The 17,691-nt window shown below is 37.8% G+C and overlaps 1 protein-coding gene across 4 annotated transcripts in view; it reads left to right on the forward strand.

Annotated features, from left to right (window-relative positions):
- WDR7 (WD repeat domain 7) overlaps positions 1-17,691 on the forward strand; it is a 202,942-nt gene that overhangs the window by 169,554 nt on the left and 15,697 nt on the right. For all 4 annotated transcript variants that reach the window (XM_072416511.1, XM_072416512.1, XM_072416513.1 and 1 more), the window contains one exon: positions 14,601-14,705. In XM_072416511.1, coding sequence (XP_072272612.1) covers positions 14,601-14,705 — 105 coding nt within the window. The remainder of the gene's footprint in view (positions 1-14,600; positions 14,706-17,691) is intronic.

Raw genomic sequence — 17,691 nt, forward strand, 5'->3', positions numbered from 1 at the left:
TGCCCGTAGGTACCTGGGCACACTAAGCACTGCACTTTTTTACTGTTAAGTATAAACGTGCCCTCCCAGAAATAAGGGGAGAGGTGCTCAGGTGACGATTCTGCTCCTCCATGTACAGTATAATGAGTAGGGATTGTCATGCAATGGGCCCTATTTATAAAACAGAATCAGACATTCCCTCAAACACTGACTTGTAGGAATCTTCCAGGTCCATGTGTTTCAGTGGCAGTCATTGATTCTCTTGAGGGAATGTCAGATTCTCTGTTTTATTGACTGAGCCCTATAACAGCAAGTGTGTCTCTGGCAGGATCAAAAAGTATAGAATATTTATGCACGGAGGACACGTGCTTAAACATGAAACTACATTTCAAAAAGTACAGCATAGTATCTGCAAAAACACCCATTTGTGTCACCATATGAGATTTATTTTTAAGCACTGTTTAAGACCATTTAAAGGAAGAAACCTATATAAAACACAGTTATGTGCATTTTATTCTAAAGTGCAGATATCCCAGTACATAGCATGAACACTTTTTATTTTACATCCCAGCGTTTCAGTGCTCTATCAGCCTGAAAAGAACTGGTTGTTAACTTCCTTAGTTCACTTTTTATATGCGTTCTTTATAGAGCTTGGCAGGGCTCGTTTGGTTTAAAAAGTTTGTTTTTTATTAAAAAAAAAAAAACAACTTCCATCTCGGCAACTTGTTGAACACAACATGATGAATATTATTGATTATTTCACAGGCTTTCACTCAGTCTCCGTCAGTGCGCCGAGGTTTGATATACAGATAGGGCTGCCTTCCAGCAAAACTAAGACTCCATCTTGATAATGGACTGCGATGAGAGACTGCTATTTGATAGAGAATTGATGTTTCCCTGTGACCTGGAAAGCTTATTGCCAGTCTACTGGATATTGAATCGCTTCCTGTCAAAAGAGATGCCACTTGTTTGTGAACTTTGAAGGAAAGAAAATTAGATGTTAGGGCATGTTGGCTTTATCACAAAGTATAGTCTGCTGACGTTTTGTTGGCTACACCTGTATTTCATCTATTTGCTATAAAGACCCCATGTCCTCCGCCCTCCATTTTTTTGGGAGAGAAGCGGCTTTCTGTGGTGGATTTTGGGTACCCTGAGGTCATGTGTCAGAAACATTAGGTTGGCTAAGTGGCTTTTGTTTTATATGAATCTGTGGCAGGGGAATTGTCAGCTGTAAGTTTCAATGAATCTGTTGAGTGTATTTTATTCTGTGAGGGTATTTTATGCTGTCTGTACCGGCTAAGGAGATACTGATTAAACAATAAATGAGGGGAAGGCCCAAAATCTGATCTTGGAGTTGTCCTCGAAACAGGTGTTCCCCAAAGAAGGATTTTCCTTCACCTTTTTCTCTGGTGGTAAATTTTTTATCACTTTCTTTTTTTTAACAGGCAGTTCAAACTCTTTAATATATATATATATATATATATATATATATATATATATATATATATTAAAGAACTTCAAATCTTGGTGGAATCGTTCACCTTGCTCATCACTGACTGCACCAAGGTTTTCCGGGAAGTTAAAATGTGGGCTATGCAGAAAATGCACCTTGATGCTCATATTGCAACCAAGCATTTTGTAGCTCTTCAAGAGTTTCTGGATGATTTCTGTGTAATTAAGTGTTTAATTGCTTGTGTGTTTCCAAGAAAATCCTTGACAATGGCTTTGATAACTAAGCATTCTTTTCGACTTCTGACATTGTCCCTATGAAATGTTCATCTTTGGTGAGCTGCCGAATTTGTAGATCACCAAACACACAGGCCTTTATTTTTTCAAATCACAGGCTAGGCAATGCCAAAATTAGGTACTTGAAACAGTCTGCTTCAGTTGGTAAAGCTTTAACGAACTGCTTCATCAGATCCAGTTTCATGTGCAGAGGCGGGAATATAATATTTTTTCTATCAACAATTGGCTCATGTAGAATGTTTGAATCACCCAATGCCTCTCACGAGCTTTGGTGTCCCACATGCACAGATAACAGGGATACTTGGTGTATCCACGTTGCTGACCAAGAAGGAATGGTATGGTTCCTTCTTGGTCAGCACAGATGACCCAATTATGTTGGTGATATTGCATCAACTCATTGACTCTCTTTATGTCTGCATATTCTTCACAAAGAGAAACTGAATGGCCAATTGGGACTGGCCCAAATATATTGCCATTGTGAAGGAGGACACACTTTAAGCTCCACTTTGAGCTACCGATGAATAGTCGCCATTCAGTTGAGTTAGTGTGGAATTCCCTATTCCTCGATTAAACCAGGTATGTTATGGCAATACACAAAGCCACTGTCAGTTCTAAAGTACTTCAGAAAAGCAATTTCTCTGGTTCAAACGTACAATACCTTCGTTCCTTTTTCAAGTAAGTTTTTCTCACGCAGTCTTGATGCTAGGAGTTCTGAAGCCTTCTTCAATAGTCCCAAATCACGTGCCAAATCACTCAACTCATGCTGATCAAATACCTTAAGAACAGAGTCCTCTTCAATTTCAAACTCTTCATCATTGACACCTAGTTCATCACCATAATCATGTTCTTCAGGAGAGGGTAGTGTAACAAAAAACGGCACTGGGATTTCATCTGAATGAGCTACTGGGCGTATAGCCGATGGTAGACTAGGATACTCTGTTACATTTATTTTTTTTGTTATATCCTGAAGTTTTCACTATACAAAAGTGACAGTCACTGAAATGATCTCCTGGCTCTCGCCAAACCATAGGTATATCAAATGGCATCTTATCACATGTTCCTCACATGCACACCTTATGAGAACTGCTGGTTTGATGAAACACTTCCTTCATATTCACTTCCACTGCTAACTCCTGGATTACACTCCAAACCCTGTATATCCTCCATGTCAGATACAAGAATATCAGGGAGTGTACTGAACACTGGTATGGGAACATCAGCACCATGCGGCACAGGTCGTCTTGCGGATTCCAAATCAGGGTACTCCCACTTGTTTTTCCTGTAACTATTGAAACCTTTTACATTTACAGCACATAAATAACAATCATGATGATTTTTAGGCTCTCGCCATACCATTGGTACGCCAAATTTCAAACTTTTCAGTTTTCCATTTTTCCACTGACGAAGACACTCTACACAAGTTTTGCATACCATATGGGGAGCCCAATACTTATCTTGGTCCCCCAGTTTAATACCAAAACATGCAAGATCTGCTTGTTTCACAAATTCTGTAATGTTTCTTCTCTGTTTTTACTGAGAATATTCACCACAAATGTAGCAAAATATATTAGTCATTTAAACAACTTTCTCTTGAAGAACTGATATTTCTGTAAAGAAAAGAAAATGTATGAATAAAAAGAAGGAAAATGAAAGTTTCATGAAAATGATGCTACATTTAATATTTAAAATGCAAAACATTGTTGTAAATAAAGATTTATAATATTATGCTGTGGTAACATTTGTTTTTGGTAAAATCGTCTATTCCGATTCCTGTATGACATCCTTTCATAGGATATCCTGGACAATTATTTTAAGTCTTCATATTTAGATCTTTGGTTATTTTAAAGGGAAAAAAGGCCAACTTATACTTATTGTAGCTATATTGTGTCCCAGTCAGAAGCAATGCTATTTCTAGGAGGACAAAGCTGTCCATTTACTGACAAGAGCCTTTGTTTAAGTCAGTGTTATGTCAGTGATTTTAGAGGACCCTAGTCCATGCACTTAACTGTGGTTGTAAGGAAAAAGCCATACAGGGTACCAGTGGGATTTCACAATGTTATTATGCAATGATATGAAAAGGATCAGACACGGGAACTCTGCAGAAGATGGGGCTATGGAACACAATGCACCGATGAGGTCAGAGGGGAAGAAAGGAAATTGGCATCAGAAGAATGGAAGAATGTGGTTAGCTATAGTGTATTCCAGGACGAGCACGTGTCTCTTGTGCTCTATGGAGTCTTGTGTCCTGATGCACACTTATGCTATTGTCAGACCTGTCAATTGTCATCCTAATTCCTGTATCTGCTGCTTCGCCTACACTGGGGGATGGGAGGCTTCTCTTAATATTGTTGACTGGCATTAAGGAGAAACATTTCCCAGAAGCAACATTTCCCTTATTCTGGAGCTACGTTAACAAAGCTGATAGCTAGATACAATTTGTGTTCTTGGTAAAGTTTGTAGAGTCAAGGCTTCCCGATGATGTTGGCGTTTGTCCCAGGATTTGTATTATATGGTACTTATAAATACTAACATGTTGCAGCCAAGTGATACACAACATACCTGTGTAAATATGTGTGATCACATTCTCTAAACTTAAAGCAGAACTAAACTGACGAAACACACTTGTTCTGGTTCCCTCACAGGTGTTGTTGTCATCTTCTTTCTTTGCTTCCTAATGTCGATTTTCAGCCATCTTTATTGGTCACCCTCAAATTTTTTGACAGATAACTGCAGCAAAGACACCCTTTCAGCCATAATGGTCTGCCTGACCATGGATTTTTAAATGTGGAACCAAAAAATTTTATGAGATGTAACCTATACCTGGGTGAGCTTACCTTAATGATTTTTGCTTACTGCTACTTCAAAAAAATAAGTTATTTTATAAATAAATATTGGCACTTACTGGCATGGACACAAAACTGAAAAACAGGTGACCACCAAGAACCGTGTATTGCCATGAAGCCCCTGAACAAAATACAGGTATTTCATTGATGAATCTGCAGATGTAGATAGGTTGAAAATAAAATCTCTTAAATCTAATAAAACTTTATTCAAATTTTATTAGATTTAAGAGATTGGGATCAGTCATACTTCATCAGCCTGAAAGGGGTCAAATACACAGCATCTGTGCTGCCCATACTATGCAGATTATTCACATCGTTTTTTGGGGGGGCAGGTTAAAAGGTTCTTACATTCCTCTTGCAACATAGCTAACAACAATTCCTCTTGCAATAGCTAACAGCAATTCCTCTTGCAATAGCTAACAGCAATCAGGTAGTTGTAAATCAGTACAATTGTGTATGCATATTAAATATATATAATTTCTGATAAAAATATCTCCAATCAGCCAATGAAGCTTTATCATCATTCTCAGATCTTTGCTTTTTTAGGTAGAAGTGGTGGAAGGGTAATAAAATCTTTTTTAAGTTTCTTTTCTGTTGCTGTCTAATCAGTTAGATCACCCCGTACTTTGTTCCTGAGACAAAACATGAAATTGCGCACCCCAAAATGAGATTAAATCTATTTCAGGTGGAAGTCTCTTCTGGTGGAATATTTCCATTCTTATTTTCCCCCCCAGGGATACCTACCACCAAAAAAATAATGAGTAGATATCCCCAACATGGATGCAGATCATGTTATCTATCATATTATTGACCATTTTTATATAGCAAAAAAGGTTTGCAAATGCAAAGTACCAGAAGCATAGCTATATTTTGAAAAAAATATATATTGATCAGTAATTGACACAGAACACGAAAACACATTAGTTAATCAGTCACAAATAACCCAAATCTAAAAAAGTCTTCATTTTGCAGACAGGATGCAGTTTTTTTTTTTTTTTTTACAAGTTCTACTTTTCAGCCTTTTGTTAAACTGTTACTGCTCCCTAAACCTAAAATTGACTTTGATGGAATGCAGTAATTATTGTGGGCTCTAGTTGTTGGTTTCAGCACCATGGGCAGCGTCTATACACCATATCCAGCCTCTGGGTATTCCTTTACTGACACTGCTCTCATAATTCCCATGAAACACTTTGTCATATGGACAAGAAATGAATACATAAATTATGACTTGCTCATTAATATTAGAGAAAATCAAAGCAGCTGTCAAGGCCTGGTGCCATTATCTATCTGCATCTATATGTGTTGATATATTGACTTAATATTGATCTGGAAAGTATTGAATAAATGTCCTCATTTCATTAGAGACCAGACCTGGGCTTTATCAGTCAGTGGCTATGAGGTTTATATTAAAATGACAGATTTTTTTTTTTAAAAGACAGCATAAACTAATTGGATAGGACCCTGAGTAGTCATGTGTTTTCTGTTTTTTTGCAAAATAAAGGTGGGAACTCCCACGTATAATTATTAATAGCATTGACATGTCGACTCGAAATTGTATGGCATTCAACCCAAAATGTTTTGGTTAACTTGAATGGAGTAGTACAATTTAAAGGCTCTGCAAGGTTTTTGTTTTACTTCTGTATCCTAGAGATTTACCATTCTTCCCTGTCCTTCAGCTATAGAACGTGGGAAATATGTCCATATTAAGGAGAGTGTAGAAAGGTTGCCCCGAGTGGAGCATTCTTTTCTAAATGTTGAGTTTCTGAGAATTCCTATTAACTTTCAATGCTACCACTAGTGGTTACCAGAACATATTCTGTATACATTCTTTTTTTGCATGACGTGAAAGGATTAGATGCAACTGCTGTTCTAGCTCCATTGGGGAGATTTACCCAGAAATGGGGCTAGAACACCAGGGCTAGAACACCAGTTGCACCTAATCCTTTGACATCATGCAAAAAAGGAACGTCTTTATGCAATACATTTAACATATGACTTTCATGTTGTATATAGAAATGTGAGTTTGTTCAGTGCATGGGTATGCATATATTTTGCGATATTATTAGAAGCAAATTTATAAAAAAAAAAAAAAAAAAAAAAAGCACTAATATGACAATGACTACCTTATAAAAAAAGCAAACTGGAGCCTAACACAGTTGGTGAGCAGCCAATCACAGAGCACTGGTATTGTCACATGAGAAAAAGGTTGCAAAGGAATGGTGATTTAGTGAAACTGATGTGGCCACTTTTAACTTGATCGGAATAGTTAAATCAAAGTTTGATATGCAAATGCAAACATTTCGATGTTTCCTTTTTTGAGTAATAAAGTAGTTCTCTGAGTAACACAACTAGATTTTGTTGTGTGTCGTTTAAAAAATGTATGCAGCAGCTAACAATAGTAAAGCTCTTGTTTTATTTATTTAGTCTGGTAGCACTGCTTAACCATTTGCAAAAGCTCTGTTTTGATGTAAATAACCTTCCCTGTGGGATATTAAAAGGGCAACTCTCGCTCAAGTGGAATATTGACGTGCTCCGTTTTCAGGGTTTACTTCATATTGTTGTAGCAGAGCCTTAGAACGCCACATACTTTATGAAGATAGGATTAGAAAAAAAAGCTGTTGCTTCTTTTGAAGCAAGCCCAAAATAAAAGCTGGGAATTATTATGAGAACATGACCTGCTTTCTCCCTGCCTGTATTTTTTAAGTACCTCTGTGATTGTGTTTGGTGGACTGTTAAATTATACGGGCTCCAAACACGACGTTACCTCTTACAAGAAGTCTTTAGGACCTCACTAAAATTATTCATAGGCTTTCGGCAGAGGCACATTTTGTTGAAAGGTTACCACAGCTGTACAGTGTCTCGGGAGACCGTTAGTAGAATGCAACCTTCCCCGGAGATTGTTTTTTGTTGATTGTTTTTTTCTTTTTTTTTCTTTTTTTTTTTTTTCTGCCATGCATCACCTACTTGGGTTGCCAAACTAGGAAATCACATTGTTACAAAGGCAGATGTATTTTTTAATCAATGATTGCAGAGCAGTAACCTTTGTTTTCACTGACTGTTGACTTCCAACTCTGATTGCTTTCTGTATGTCTGTAATAGTGCTGAAACAATTGGTACTAATTTTCTTGCCTTACTGTCTCCTTAATGTGCTCTCTCAATTGTCAAATCTCTAACAATCCCTGGATAGCATCTGTGATAACTCAGCTGGGAATCAGACTTTTAAAGGTGGAGTTGATATTTACACATTCTGTAAAGAAGCCCATGATCACTTCTTTTCCCAATTTGTTAAAATTTGTATTCTGTTTTTCTTTTAGCAAATGTCTATCTATAAAAGTAATACCTGGAACTTGGGAAAGGAGGTATGCAGAAACTTAGGAAAGGAAAGCGTTTTCACAGCTGCTATCTAGGGATTTCCAGAAAAAGAGCTTACAATATTTTCTATTGCAATACCATTTTCCATTTCTATAACTGGCACTGTTAGATGGAATAGCAAGAGGCAAGACGCAAGTCACTCATTATAATCATTCTCTGTTATATTTATTCAAGACTCATGTATGTGTTTAGCTTTACATCATTTTTTTCTCCTTTTCTTTTCATGTTTTCCCAATTGATTTTATTATTGTGCAGTTAAACAATAGTTTCCCCCTATTATTATGTGTTACTTCCACCACCTCCTAGATTGTAAGCTCTTTGGGGCAGGCTCCTCTCCTCCTGTGTCACTGTCTGTATTCGTCTGTCATCTGCAACCCCTATTTAATGTACAGCACTGCATAATATGTTGGTGCTATAGAAATCCTGTTTAATAATATTAGTTTCCCACACCAGATATTTGCACATGGCTTCAGGCTGCCCTAAAAACTAGAGGCTCTGTTATGCACTTACCAACTAAGAACTTGGGCCTGCTGCAAAATTGGTCAGTGAAGCTGTTCATACAGCAATCTAAAAATCAAGAGCATTGCAGACTTTTTACATTATTGGAAATGCAGATATTTCTCATTATTAAGGGACTGTAAAAATTAAACCAACCTTATGTAGTCTTGCCAGAACTTAGGTTCTGTGCTCGGCAGACACTTCTATCTATATTATAAATATGTATGCCCTATGTGTATGAATACAAACTAAGCATCAAAAGATTTCTAAAAAAAAAAACATTGGCTTACGTTGATCAGACAGTTACCCTGTACTTTTTCTATGCAGGACAAAGTAAAATGTTCCATAACTCCACATCCATCATGACATCCATCCCTTGTCCCCAGGAACATGTACTCACCTTTCCTCTCTCATGCAGCGCTACATTCTGGTACACAAAGTCCCCCCCCCCATGTGACTTTAGGCATTGAGCCAATCAAAAGACACCAGAGTCGTCAGAAGGATAAAAGTATCTGGCTTACCCACACGCAGAAGTACTGTACTGGGTATTTTGCTTTGTACCTGCTGGCTGAACCGAGCAGTAGGATAAAAATAAATTTTGCGTTTCTGCTGGGGAATTGAGGTCCGCAGCTGGGAGCGATTTTAAGTGTCCATTTAACTTTCCTAAAAAGTTTTAAAAAAACAGAAAACAGCTAATACATGTTATATTATCTTTTGAATATGTATTTGGTATTTAATGTTATATTAGGATTCATGAAACTGCTCTTTTGTAAACAAGAACAATGTCTCTTCAAAAGAATATCATTTTTCTTCCTCCTTTTGCAGCAAATACTGGTGTCTGACTAGTTTCTGTGTTTTGGCTTGAGGTCTAATCATCAAGTCTGCCTGTCCTGAACCCAGGGGGATCCAGCCCTGAGTACCTCATCCAGAAATTAAGAAGATTGTTGCTGTGATTAATCCGATGTTTGGTGCAGTACGGAGTCATTAATAAATAATCCGGCTTTGATTATTTTGAACGTGTGCTCAGCCAGTGCTGACGCCCCTAGGGCAGAGTCTCCCCTAACAGGGAGGTTTACTTCCAAGGCTGAAATTCCCGGGGCAGTTTTGTTACTGCGACTTGCAGCCTTGGCAAATTATAGCTGCAAGGAAAGAGGAACTGCGGCTTCAGATGCAGTTATATCCATTGTCAACTGTGCAGGCTGCATACCGTATGTGTGATATTGGCAATGAGTAGATTGTTTTCCTTATCCCTACAAGCAAGGTGTATCCAAACACTCAGGTGAGCTTGTAAAAGTTTTCTTTTTAAATTCCACAAAGGTTTGTGAGCTGTCCTCATAAAATCTTTTCCCCAGAGTTTCCCCAACAGGAGTTTCTATAAATACAAAAGTTGCCCTATGGGAACACCACTAGTTTAGTTCATTAGTCCCAACAATAAACTTCTTAACTTTCTCTCTTTTAGTTTGGTAAATATACCATTGAAAGTGTTATTTTATATTTTTAAAAGTTCAGCTGACAAAAAAACCCTGTTTATCAGAAATCATTGAGGTGGTGCCATTAGCCCTGCCTAGTTTACCTATGCGAACTTTGTCACAGCCTGTGAATGTTAGGGTGCCACTGACCTCCTTCTATAGAGATGGTACGTCTCCTGGTTGTCTCAGCTTCTGCCTGCTCATGTCAGCCAATCCAGCAATGCAGACATGGGAAAGGCCCCTTATGACGCTTGCCCAATCTGAGGTGTGCACACAAGGGGCAGCCTAAAGCCTCCTGGAATATGTGACTTGGGTATCCCAGGAGGCTGCGAGTTTCCCCCTTCAGAGAAGAGGGGTCCTCCCCCAAAAAATTTAAAGATATAAAGGAAAAACACACACATTTTTTCATTATATAAAAGGTGTAGCTACCCTTTTATATAATGGTAAAAATGTGATGATAGGTTTGCTTAAGATACTTTTTTTGCCTTTACAGTACAGCTTGTGCTGAACATGTAACTGTTGAAATAATTAATGGATCACTGACTGTACTTAACTTTGCTGTTAGTGCCGGCCATGCCTGCCCAGTTACATTCATAGACTTGTATAGGATCGTACTTGAGTCACCAAGTAAACCTGAGTCATGTCAGTGGGAGGGTTGTTGTGCAGACAGTATGAAGGATTTCATCCTGGATCATATAAACAGTGGACAAAGCTGAGGTGAGTATGCATCTAGTTGGGGGTTTCTAGAACAGCTTAGGTAGAGGACTAGTAACTTTATTACAGGAGAGATCTAACTTCCCTGTCTTTCTTGTTTTAGATGTCTGATCATCATCATCATTATTATAATTATTATTATTATTATTAATAATTAATAAATATATTTAAAAAGCTTCAACATATTATGCAGTGCTGTACATTAAATGGGGGTTGCAAATGAGAGAAAGATACAAACAATGACAGGAGGAGGAAATTTTTTATGAGCATATTTTTACTGCAGTGCATGTAAGAAATTAAGTGGGGTGCCATTTATTTGAATTGAATCCTAACACATCTAACCACAGCACAGTACACATGATTATTAACGCATCAGAACGCACAGTTGTAAACCACGTGCAATCTGAAAAGTACTTAGTTGTTTTTTTTTGGTGCACTTTTCTGTAATTGTTTATTGCAAATGTATGTTATGTAGGTATGTTAACATGCTTGGTGTTGTGAATTAATGTTATTGTTGGCGTAACTGTGCACCACACTGTACAGTAATAATGAATAGTACTGTAAATCATGCTTTACTGCATCACAAAAGTGGAATTGGCCTAAAGGAGGTAAATGAAGAACTTAGGGCAATGGATCCCCCCCCCCATCCCTTTCATTGAGTAATTGAAGGAGCAGCAGCACACTGATGAGGTCATCTATGTGCTTTCCTCCTATAGACATGTTCAAGGTGTTGCACTGAGCTACAAGATTCTGATTGGCTGAAAGAGCTGTCTGTCCACTCCCAGTTGATGCAGCATTTAGTATTATAAAGGTAGTATATAGACAAGTATCCATAACTGTACCTTGGCATTTGGTCAATTAGTTCAAAATGTCTTCCAATACCCAGCTTGGGAATCTACATCTTATTGCCAGCTGCAGAAGTCTTCCTGATGCTTTCCCAGGTTAACAATAACACTGCCTTTTGCAATGTGAGGCTATGTGGACCTAGTTATTCATTTATCTTGCTCCATTGTAATAATAGAAGCAGGGCTCTGACAAAGCAGAACTGGTAGAGTGGGCCATGGGTGCATTGATTGGCAGGTACAACTTATCATTTACAGACACTGTCAGTTTCCCCCTAATGGGAAAGTCCCAGTGTCTCATTAAAGTGTCTGACTTGGCTATAGGTGGAAAGACTGGACACCTAACTGTCTTCTAATATGAAGAGGTGTCAGTTATGCAACCTGATAGGTTGCTACCAAAATATACAAACTCTGTGAATGTATAAATATTACTTACCAATTTACTTAGAACAACCTTTATTTCAATATTTCATAGTTTTTCTTTAATAAAATGGCACCTGATCATTTCTCCAGCATTAGGTGAACCCCATTTGGGATTAAAAAAAACTCACATATGTTTGAAGGGTTAACACCGCCAAAGCTTCAGGAACATTCAGCTAGCTGCAGCTGTCACCTTTTTCTCTGTAGATTAACTCTGCCGAAGAGAGAAGCGGCTTCATTTTGTGCTTGTCATTTGCCCAGGAAGTTAAAGCAAATTGTAATGAGGGAATCACAGCAGGACAGCCTTGTAACAAATGAGAAGCATATATTGACTGACAGACAACATGCCATTTCAGTGATAAATGTATTTTTATACACTGTTCCTCAAGGTCACTTTGTGCTCTCTTTGGAAGCCTGCGTTCTGAGAAATCATGTGACTCACATTGCAAACGCCACAAGCGCTATGTAAAAAGGGATTATTTATGTTGTTGTGTTTGAAATAGGCGTAATCGAAAATGTTTTTGTAGAACGATAGTGTTGGATGTCTCACCTAGAGCAACCGCATCAGGAGCATTGGGGGTACCTGTACCCAAAAAGAAAGCCTGGGGTTAAAAAAATAAATGGCCAACTTTCATATCCTACTAAAAGTATATCAGTAAACTCAATGGAATATTACAATTGGAATATGTCCTAGTGTGTGAAATTACCTAGGACTCTGTAGAGTACTGCATACAGTGTTTGCACAAAATAAATACATCAATAAATACCTTCACCCAAAATTTTTACATTTTGTAATATGGGTATTAGGCATAACGTTGCCCCACTGGGGCAAACCTTGCTTCCTAAGACCTACTACATTCATTCAAGAAACAGAAGATGGTCATCAACAATATGTACAGAAATAAAAACTTTGTCCGAAATTTTATTCCTTCCCCATTCTATTATGTCCGTGGAAGAGATTTTCTAGGACTTCCAGAGACAATAGAGGCAGAAACTGAAAAAACAAACATGGTTCTTTATTCATGTTCTATGATTGCTACAGGTACCTTTGGTCTTTTACTATTCTGATGATGCCCCGGACTCTGAATAATGTTTATTTCAATATACAGTATTAAAGAAGAAACCGCACCACAACACACCAACTCATATAACATGCCACAGCCTGAACCTGGCCTTAAATATTGACATTTTAGTCTTTGGAAAGTGAAACTTTAATTGTCCTGCATATATTTTCTGTTTTTGTCAAGCTATATATTGTCTCCCCAGCCCTTGTAAGCCCCAATTTACACATAACTCCCTTTCCTAATAAATTTAACATGTGTATATGTTTACCAAGATCAAGAAACTCCAAGCAGTTTCAGCTTGCTTACTTCAGGCACTTTTCCAAGCAGCAATTTGTTTGATGATCTTTGATTTAATAAAGTGTTTTAATTATAAATTGCAGAATAATCAGAAAAAAAAAGATTGGCTAGTGAAGTTCATTGACACATTTAACATTCAATAAAACAAGAATGTTTTATTGTGCGCTCTCTTGGAACATAGAAACATTTTTGCAACTTGCGTTGTGATAACTGATAACATATGCAGAATAAGCAAGTTTTAAGTCCTTTGCAACAAAAACCACATGCTGAAATGAAAGTGTGTGGACATCAGGAGTAGTGGTAGGAGGTCTTTGTTCAGGCCTGGGAGGATTTGATGCACTGATTATCCAGTGGAACTGTAGTCAACATTTCGAACAGATGGAATGTTGTGTCACAAAGTTTTATCAAAGCAACCCAATAAGTTATGCTGTTTGGTGTAGCAGAACAGCTTAGGAGCCTGTGTAGAACACACGCGCAGAAGCATTCCTAATCATTAGAGATCAAGAGCTCCTGGATTAACAAGTCTTTGGACAATGGTCTGATCTGAAGGAGGCACAGCTGGACGCAGTTACTGTTCAAATCAAAAGCAATAAACCTATGCACCAAGCATACCATACGGGCTCCTACCAAAGTGCAAACAGAAGCATTTTTTGTGAACGTTTGCAGTAAAAAAGTCTCTTTATTCAGCTTTTTTTCTTACTTATGTCTTCAAAATTTTTAGATAAAGACGTATTATGCAATTGTACACTTTTAACTTTGCGCCAACAGTTTCAGGAAGGCCTTTTTCTGTTCCAGACTGATTACCGTGTGCACAAAGCCAGCTCCAGATAGAAATGGTTTGGTGTGGAGGAACTTAAGTGGTCTGTGCAGAGCCCTGACCTCAAACCTGCTAAATATTCTTCAGGTGAATTGTAGGACTGATTTGCAAACCAGATCATCTATCATTACTGGACCTTTTTTGTAAAACTTTTGTAAAACAAGCGTATTTCAGCCATATATTGTAGGTGTAAGATTTGAACCTTAGAAACTTCATAGATCAAGTCTTTTAAGGGACAAATCGGAATGAGAGGTATGTGGTAATGATCATGTTCTGTACTATACTTTCCTCTCCTTCTCTACCAGCTCCCATATTTTAACATTCTGTGGTGTTGAACTTTGAATGACAGTCACAAATCCCCTCCACCTTCTGTAAACTTAGCCAATCCAACGTATATTTGGCAAATATTTTATTAGGAAAGAAAATAAACCTAATAATGAATTTCCTGTAATAAGAGTTGTTCAATGTAAAACAAGAAATATGTACAATATATAGGTATATTATTAATCCAAAAAAATCATTTTTTTTTTATTTTGCAGCATATCCATGGTCACAAAGGTCCAATTACAGCAGTTTCTTTTGCCCCTGATGGACGTTATCTGGCAACATACTCCAACAAAGACAGCCATATCTCCTTCTGGCAGGTAATAATTTTTCTAAAGGTGTCTTGGGTGAAAGAAATACCATACAGTAGTTCCTAAAGAGTGTTCGCTCTTAGGGGAATTATGTATCATAACTTGAAGCAACTTTTAATTGTTTTATATGAAAATACAGAACCATGTCATAGAACTGACAACACCCAATAAATGTTTGGTTTAGGATGAGCAATAGGTGTCATTGTTAGGCTGACTTTAACCTCCCTGGGGGTCTAATTATGTCAGTATTTGTATGCCAATATCAGTACATTTTTGTGCATGGAAATTTATTTTACATTGTAGGCCTATAATTCTTAGGCATAACTCACCAAAATATGTCCAATATTTAATACATTTAATAATGAACTTTAAATAAAAGAAAAAAAAACACAAAAATCTGTTAAAACAACGGTGCATAAAAATACTGATACCTCTAATATAATTGTACTGTAGCATAATATATATATATATATATAGGAAATGACTACTTTGTATTGGATTCAGTACAGTTATTTTGTAAAAATAAAAATTGTTTGAATTTCCTGCCGCCCCTCCCGAACGCACCATAGTCACTGGGAGCTCCGGGGAAATGTAAGGGAACTCGCCGGCAGAAGATCAAAGGAAGAGGACGCGGCCCGAGAATGGGATCCGACGGGCAGGACGCCAATGGGACCAGGTGTTTTTTAAAAATTTTAGCCACCCTGAATGTAGCTCAGGGTTACTGCTTTCAGCATGTGTTTTTTACCTCAGGCCACACTCGGGTATACCGCTCAGGGGGTTAAAAGTTTGGCTGAGAGTTCATTTGTTCATTTTAATGTGTATGTTACCTGTTTATGGTTCAGGTAGGAGTCAGGTAAGTATTCAAGATTCATTTTAATGTTAAGAGCTGAACTGTAAATGCTGTGCCAAAAAACACAAGCAGAGCACGAAGTTAGTCAGACATTCAGAATTTTTGTTTGCAAAAAATAAAAATGAGGGTACTGATTGGAAACTGTTAAGGTTCAATTATTGAGGCTACAATATCAATGTACTTATCATTTAGGAGGCACTTGCACGGTAGCTCCTTGTGTCATCCATATAATGTCGCTGTCTTCACGTTATTGGGTATTTTTCATGCTCTGGTGTTCACATATCAGAGCTCTGCGGTTACTTTGTAACCAGTAAAATGTTACCTGCTTCCTTTACACCATAATAAACATATTTAGCTAATTGTGTCTAAGCTGGGGATTGTGTGTTTATTGATTAAACGCTTTCCATTCTTCTCCGGTTTCCTTGTCGTATTGTTGGAGAGGAATATAATGATTCGATGCACTTACATTTTGCAGCTAAGTAATTAAAGCTTACAGCCATGTTTACCACCTTCCTCTGATACATAATCTCATTGCCGCACAGATCATGTTAATATCTGATTGATTCCCATCTTTCACAAAAGGGTCACGTGACTTCACATGCTAGTCACAGATTTCTGCAGGAAAGGGAGACGTTTAAAGCAGGCAAGAAAGCAAAGCAATCATTTACTGCTTTTTGAAAAAAAACATAATAAGTGTAAATCCTTTGCACACCTAAAATCAGCATAAATAAGAGTAGTTAATCCCTGTTAGCCAATCAAATTGTATTGCTTTACCGGTACTATTATCCTAACATGTTTTAGATATCGAAGACTAGAAGATTTAGGTTATCTAGACAGGTTTAGGACAAGGGGTTACAGCCTTCAATTCCGCAAAAATAAGAGGGTAACAGCCTTCACTTCTACAAGAGTAGAGAGGGTTTTGTGGTGCCTGGACCCTGATCTTAAGTCTGCAAAACTGACAGGGCTTTTTTAAACTATGGGCTGCTGTAGGCTTTTGCTCTATGGCAGCACCTCTAATAGCAGTTTTGTATTGCACTTTCGTGTCCAATAAGGTTGTGGCTTTAAAGATTCACCTAGTAAAACATATGAGTGAACAGCTGCCTCAATCCTGAGTAAATGAAAACTTTCAATTATTTTCTATGGAGACACTTTAACCATGAAACCCCTTTCTAGAGATAACATTTTTTTCAATCAGTAACTATTTTCAGGCAGCATATTCCAGCAACAATATACAAAAAGAAGCTTGTCAAAAAGGGATCTTAAACTGTCAGTGAGGCAATTCTGGTATTCCCTAAAAGGGCTAGCATGTCTATGAATGATAGTTGGCTGTTGACCTTTTCTCAGCCTTTGTATATTGTGCTTTTGAGTCACCAATATGCTGGCAATAAAAGGGTTAGATTTACCATTAGGCACACAAAAATATTTTCAGTGTAAATTAATCCTGGCACAGGTGTATTACTTTATGTGCCAATGTTTTGTGCCTGTAGGCTGCAGTGGTGGATCTTTTGCCTATAGTTTAGTCCTCCTAGTCTGGTAGTGGTCTAATTTAAATCACATACAGTATTTATTCTCACTCAAATACATTTGGCTGTTACTGACCATTTTCCAGACTAAGGCCACATACACACATGCAATAATTGTCGTTGCAACAGCAAACGACTGCGTGATGCATGAACTAGTGCTGTATGTACATCGTGTTCTGCTCTATGGAGAGGAGAGGGGGAAGAACGAGGGAGCGGCACCCAGCTGCACTCTCCCCTTCACTTTTAATACGATTGTTCCTCATCCATCGGTCGTGGATCTTCCAGGACAGTAGTTTGGACGATGGATGACCAGCACTGTACACGCGCAAGATTCTGCAACGAGAACCATTGCACATGTGTACATAGCCATACACTTGTGATCCTTTGTAGACCACATGTTGTGAATGGGAGTGATTAATGACATTTCAAGGATTTCTATATAGCAAAAAAAAAAAAAACTGTATGATTAGAATAGGGGGTAGATATTAGCAGGTGGTTTTACCCGTCCTGACAAACTGTGATATTGTTTCAAGCAGTTCTGGGGACAGGAAAGGTGAAAGTACAGTAGCAAACACTTTTCTTATCATCTTGGTTATCATGACTTCCTGTCATTTTCTATCAA

Source organism: Pyxicephalus adspersus, chromosome 6, assembly GCF_032062135.1.
Source record: "Pyxicephalus adspersus chromosome 6, UCB_Pads_2.0, whole genome shotgun sequence".
Taxonomy (NCBI): Eukaryota; Metazoa; Chordata; class Amphibia; order Anura; family Pyxicephalidae; genus Pyxicephalus; species Pyxicephalus adspersus.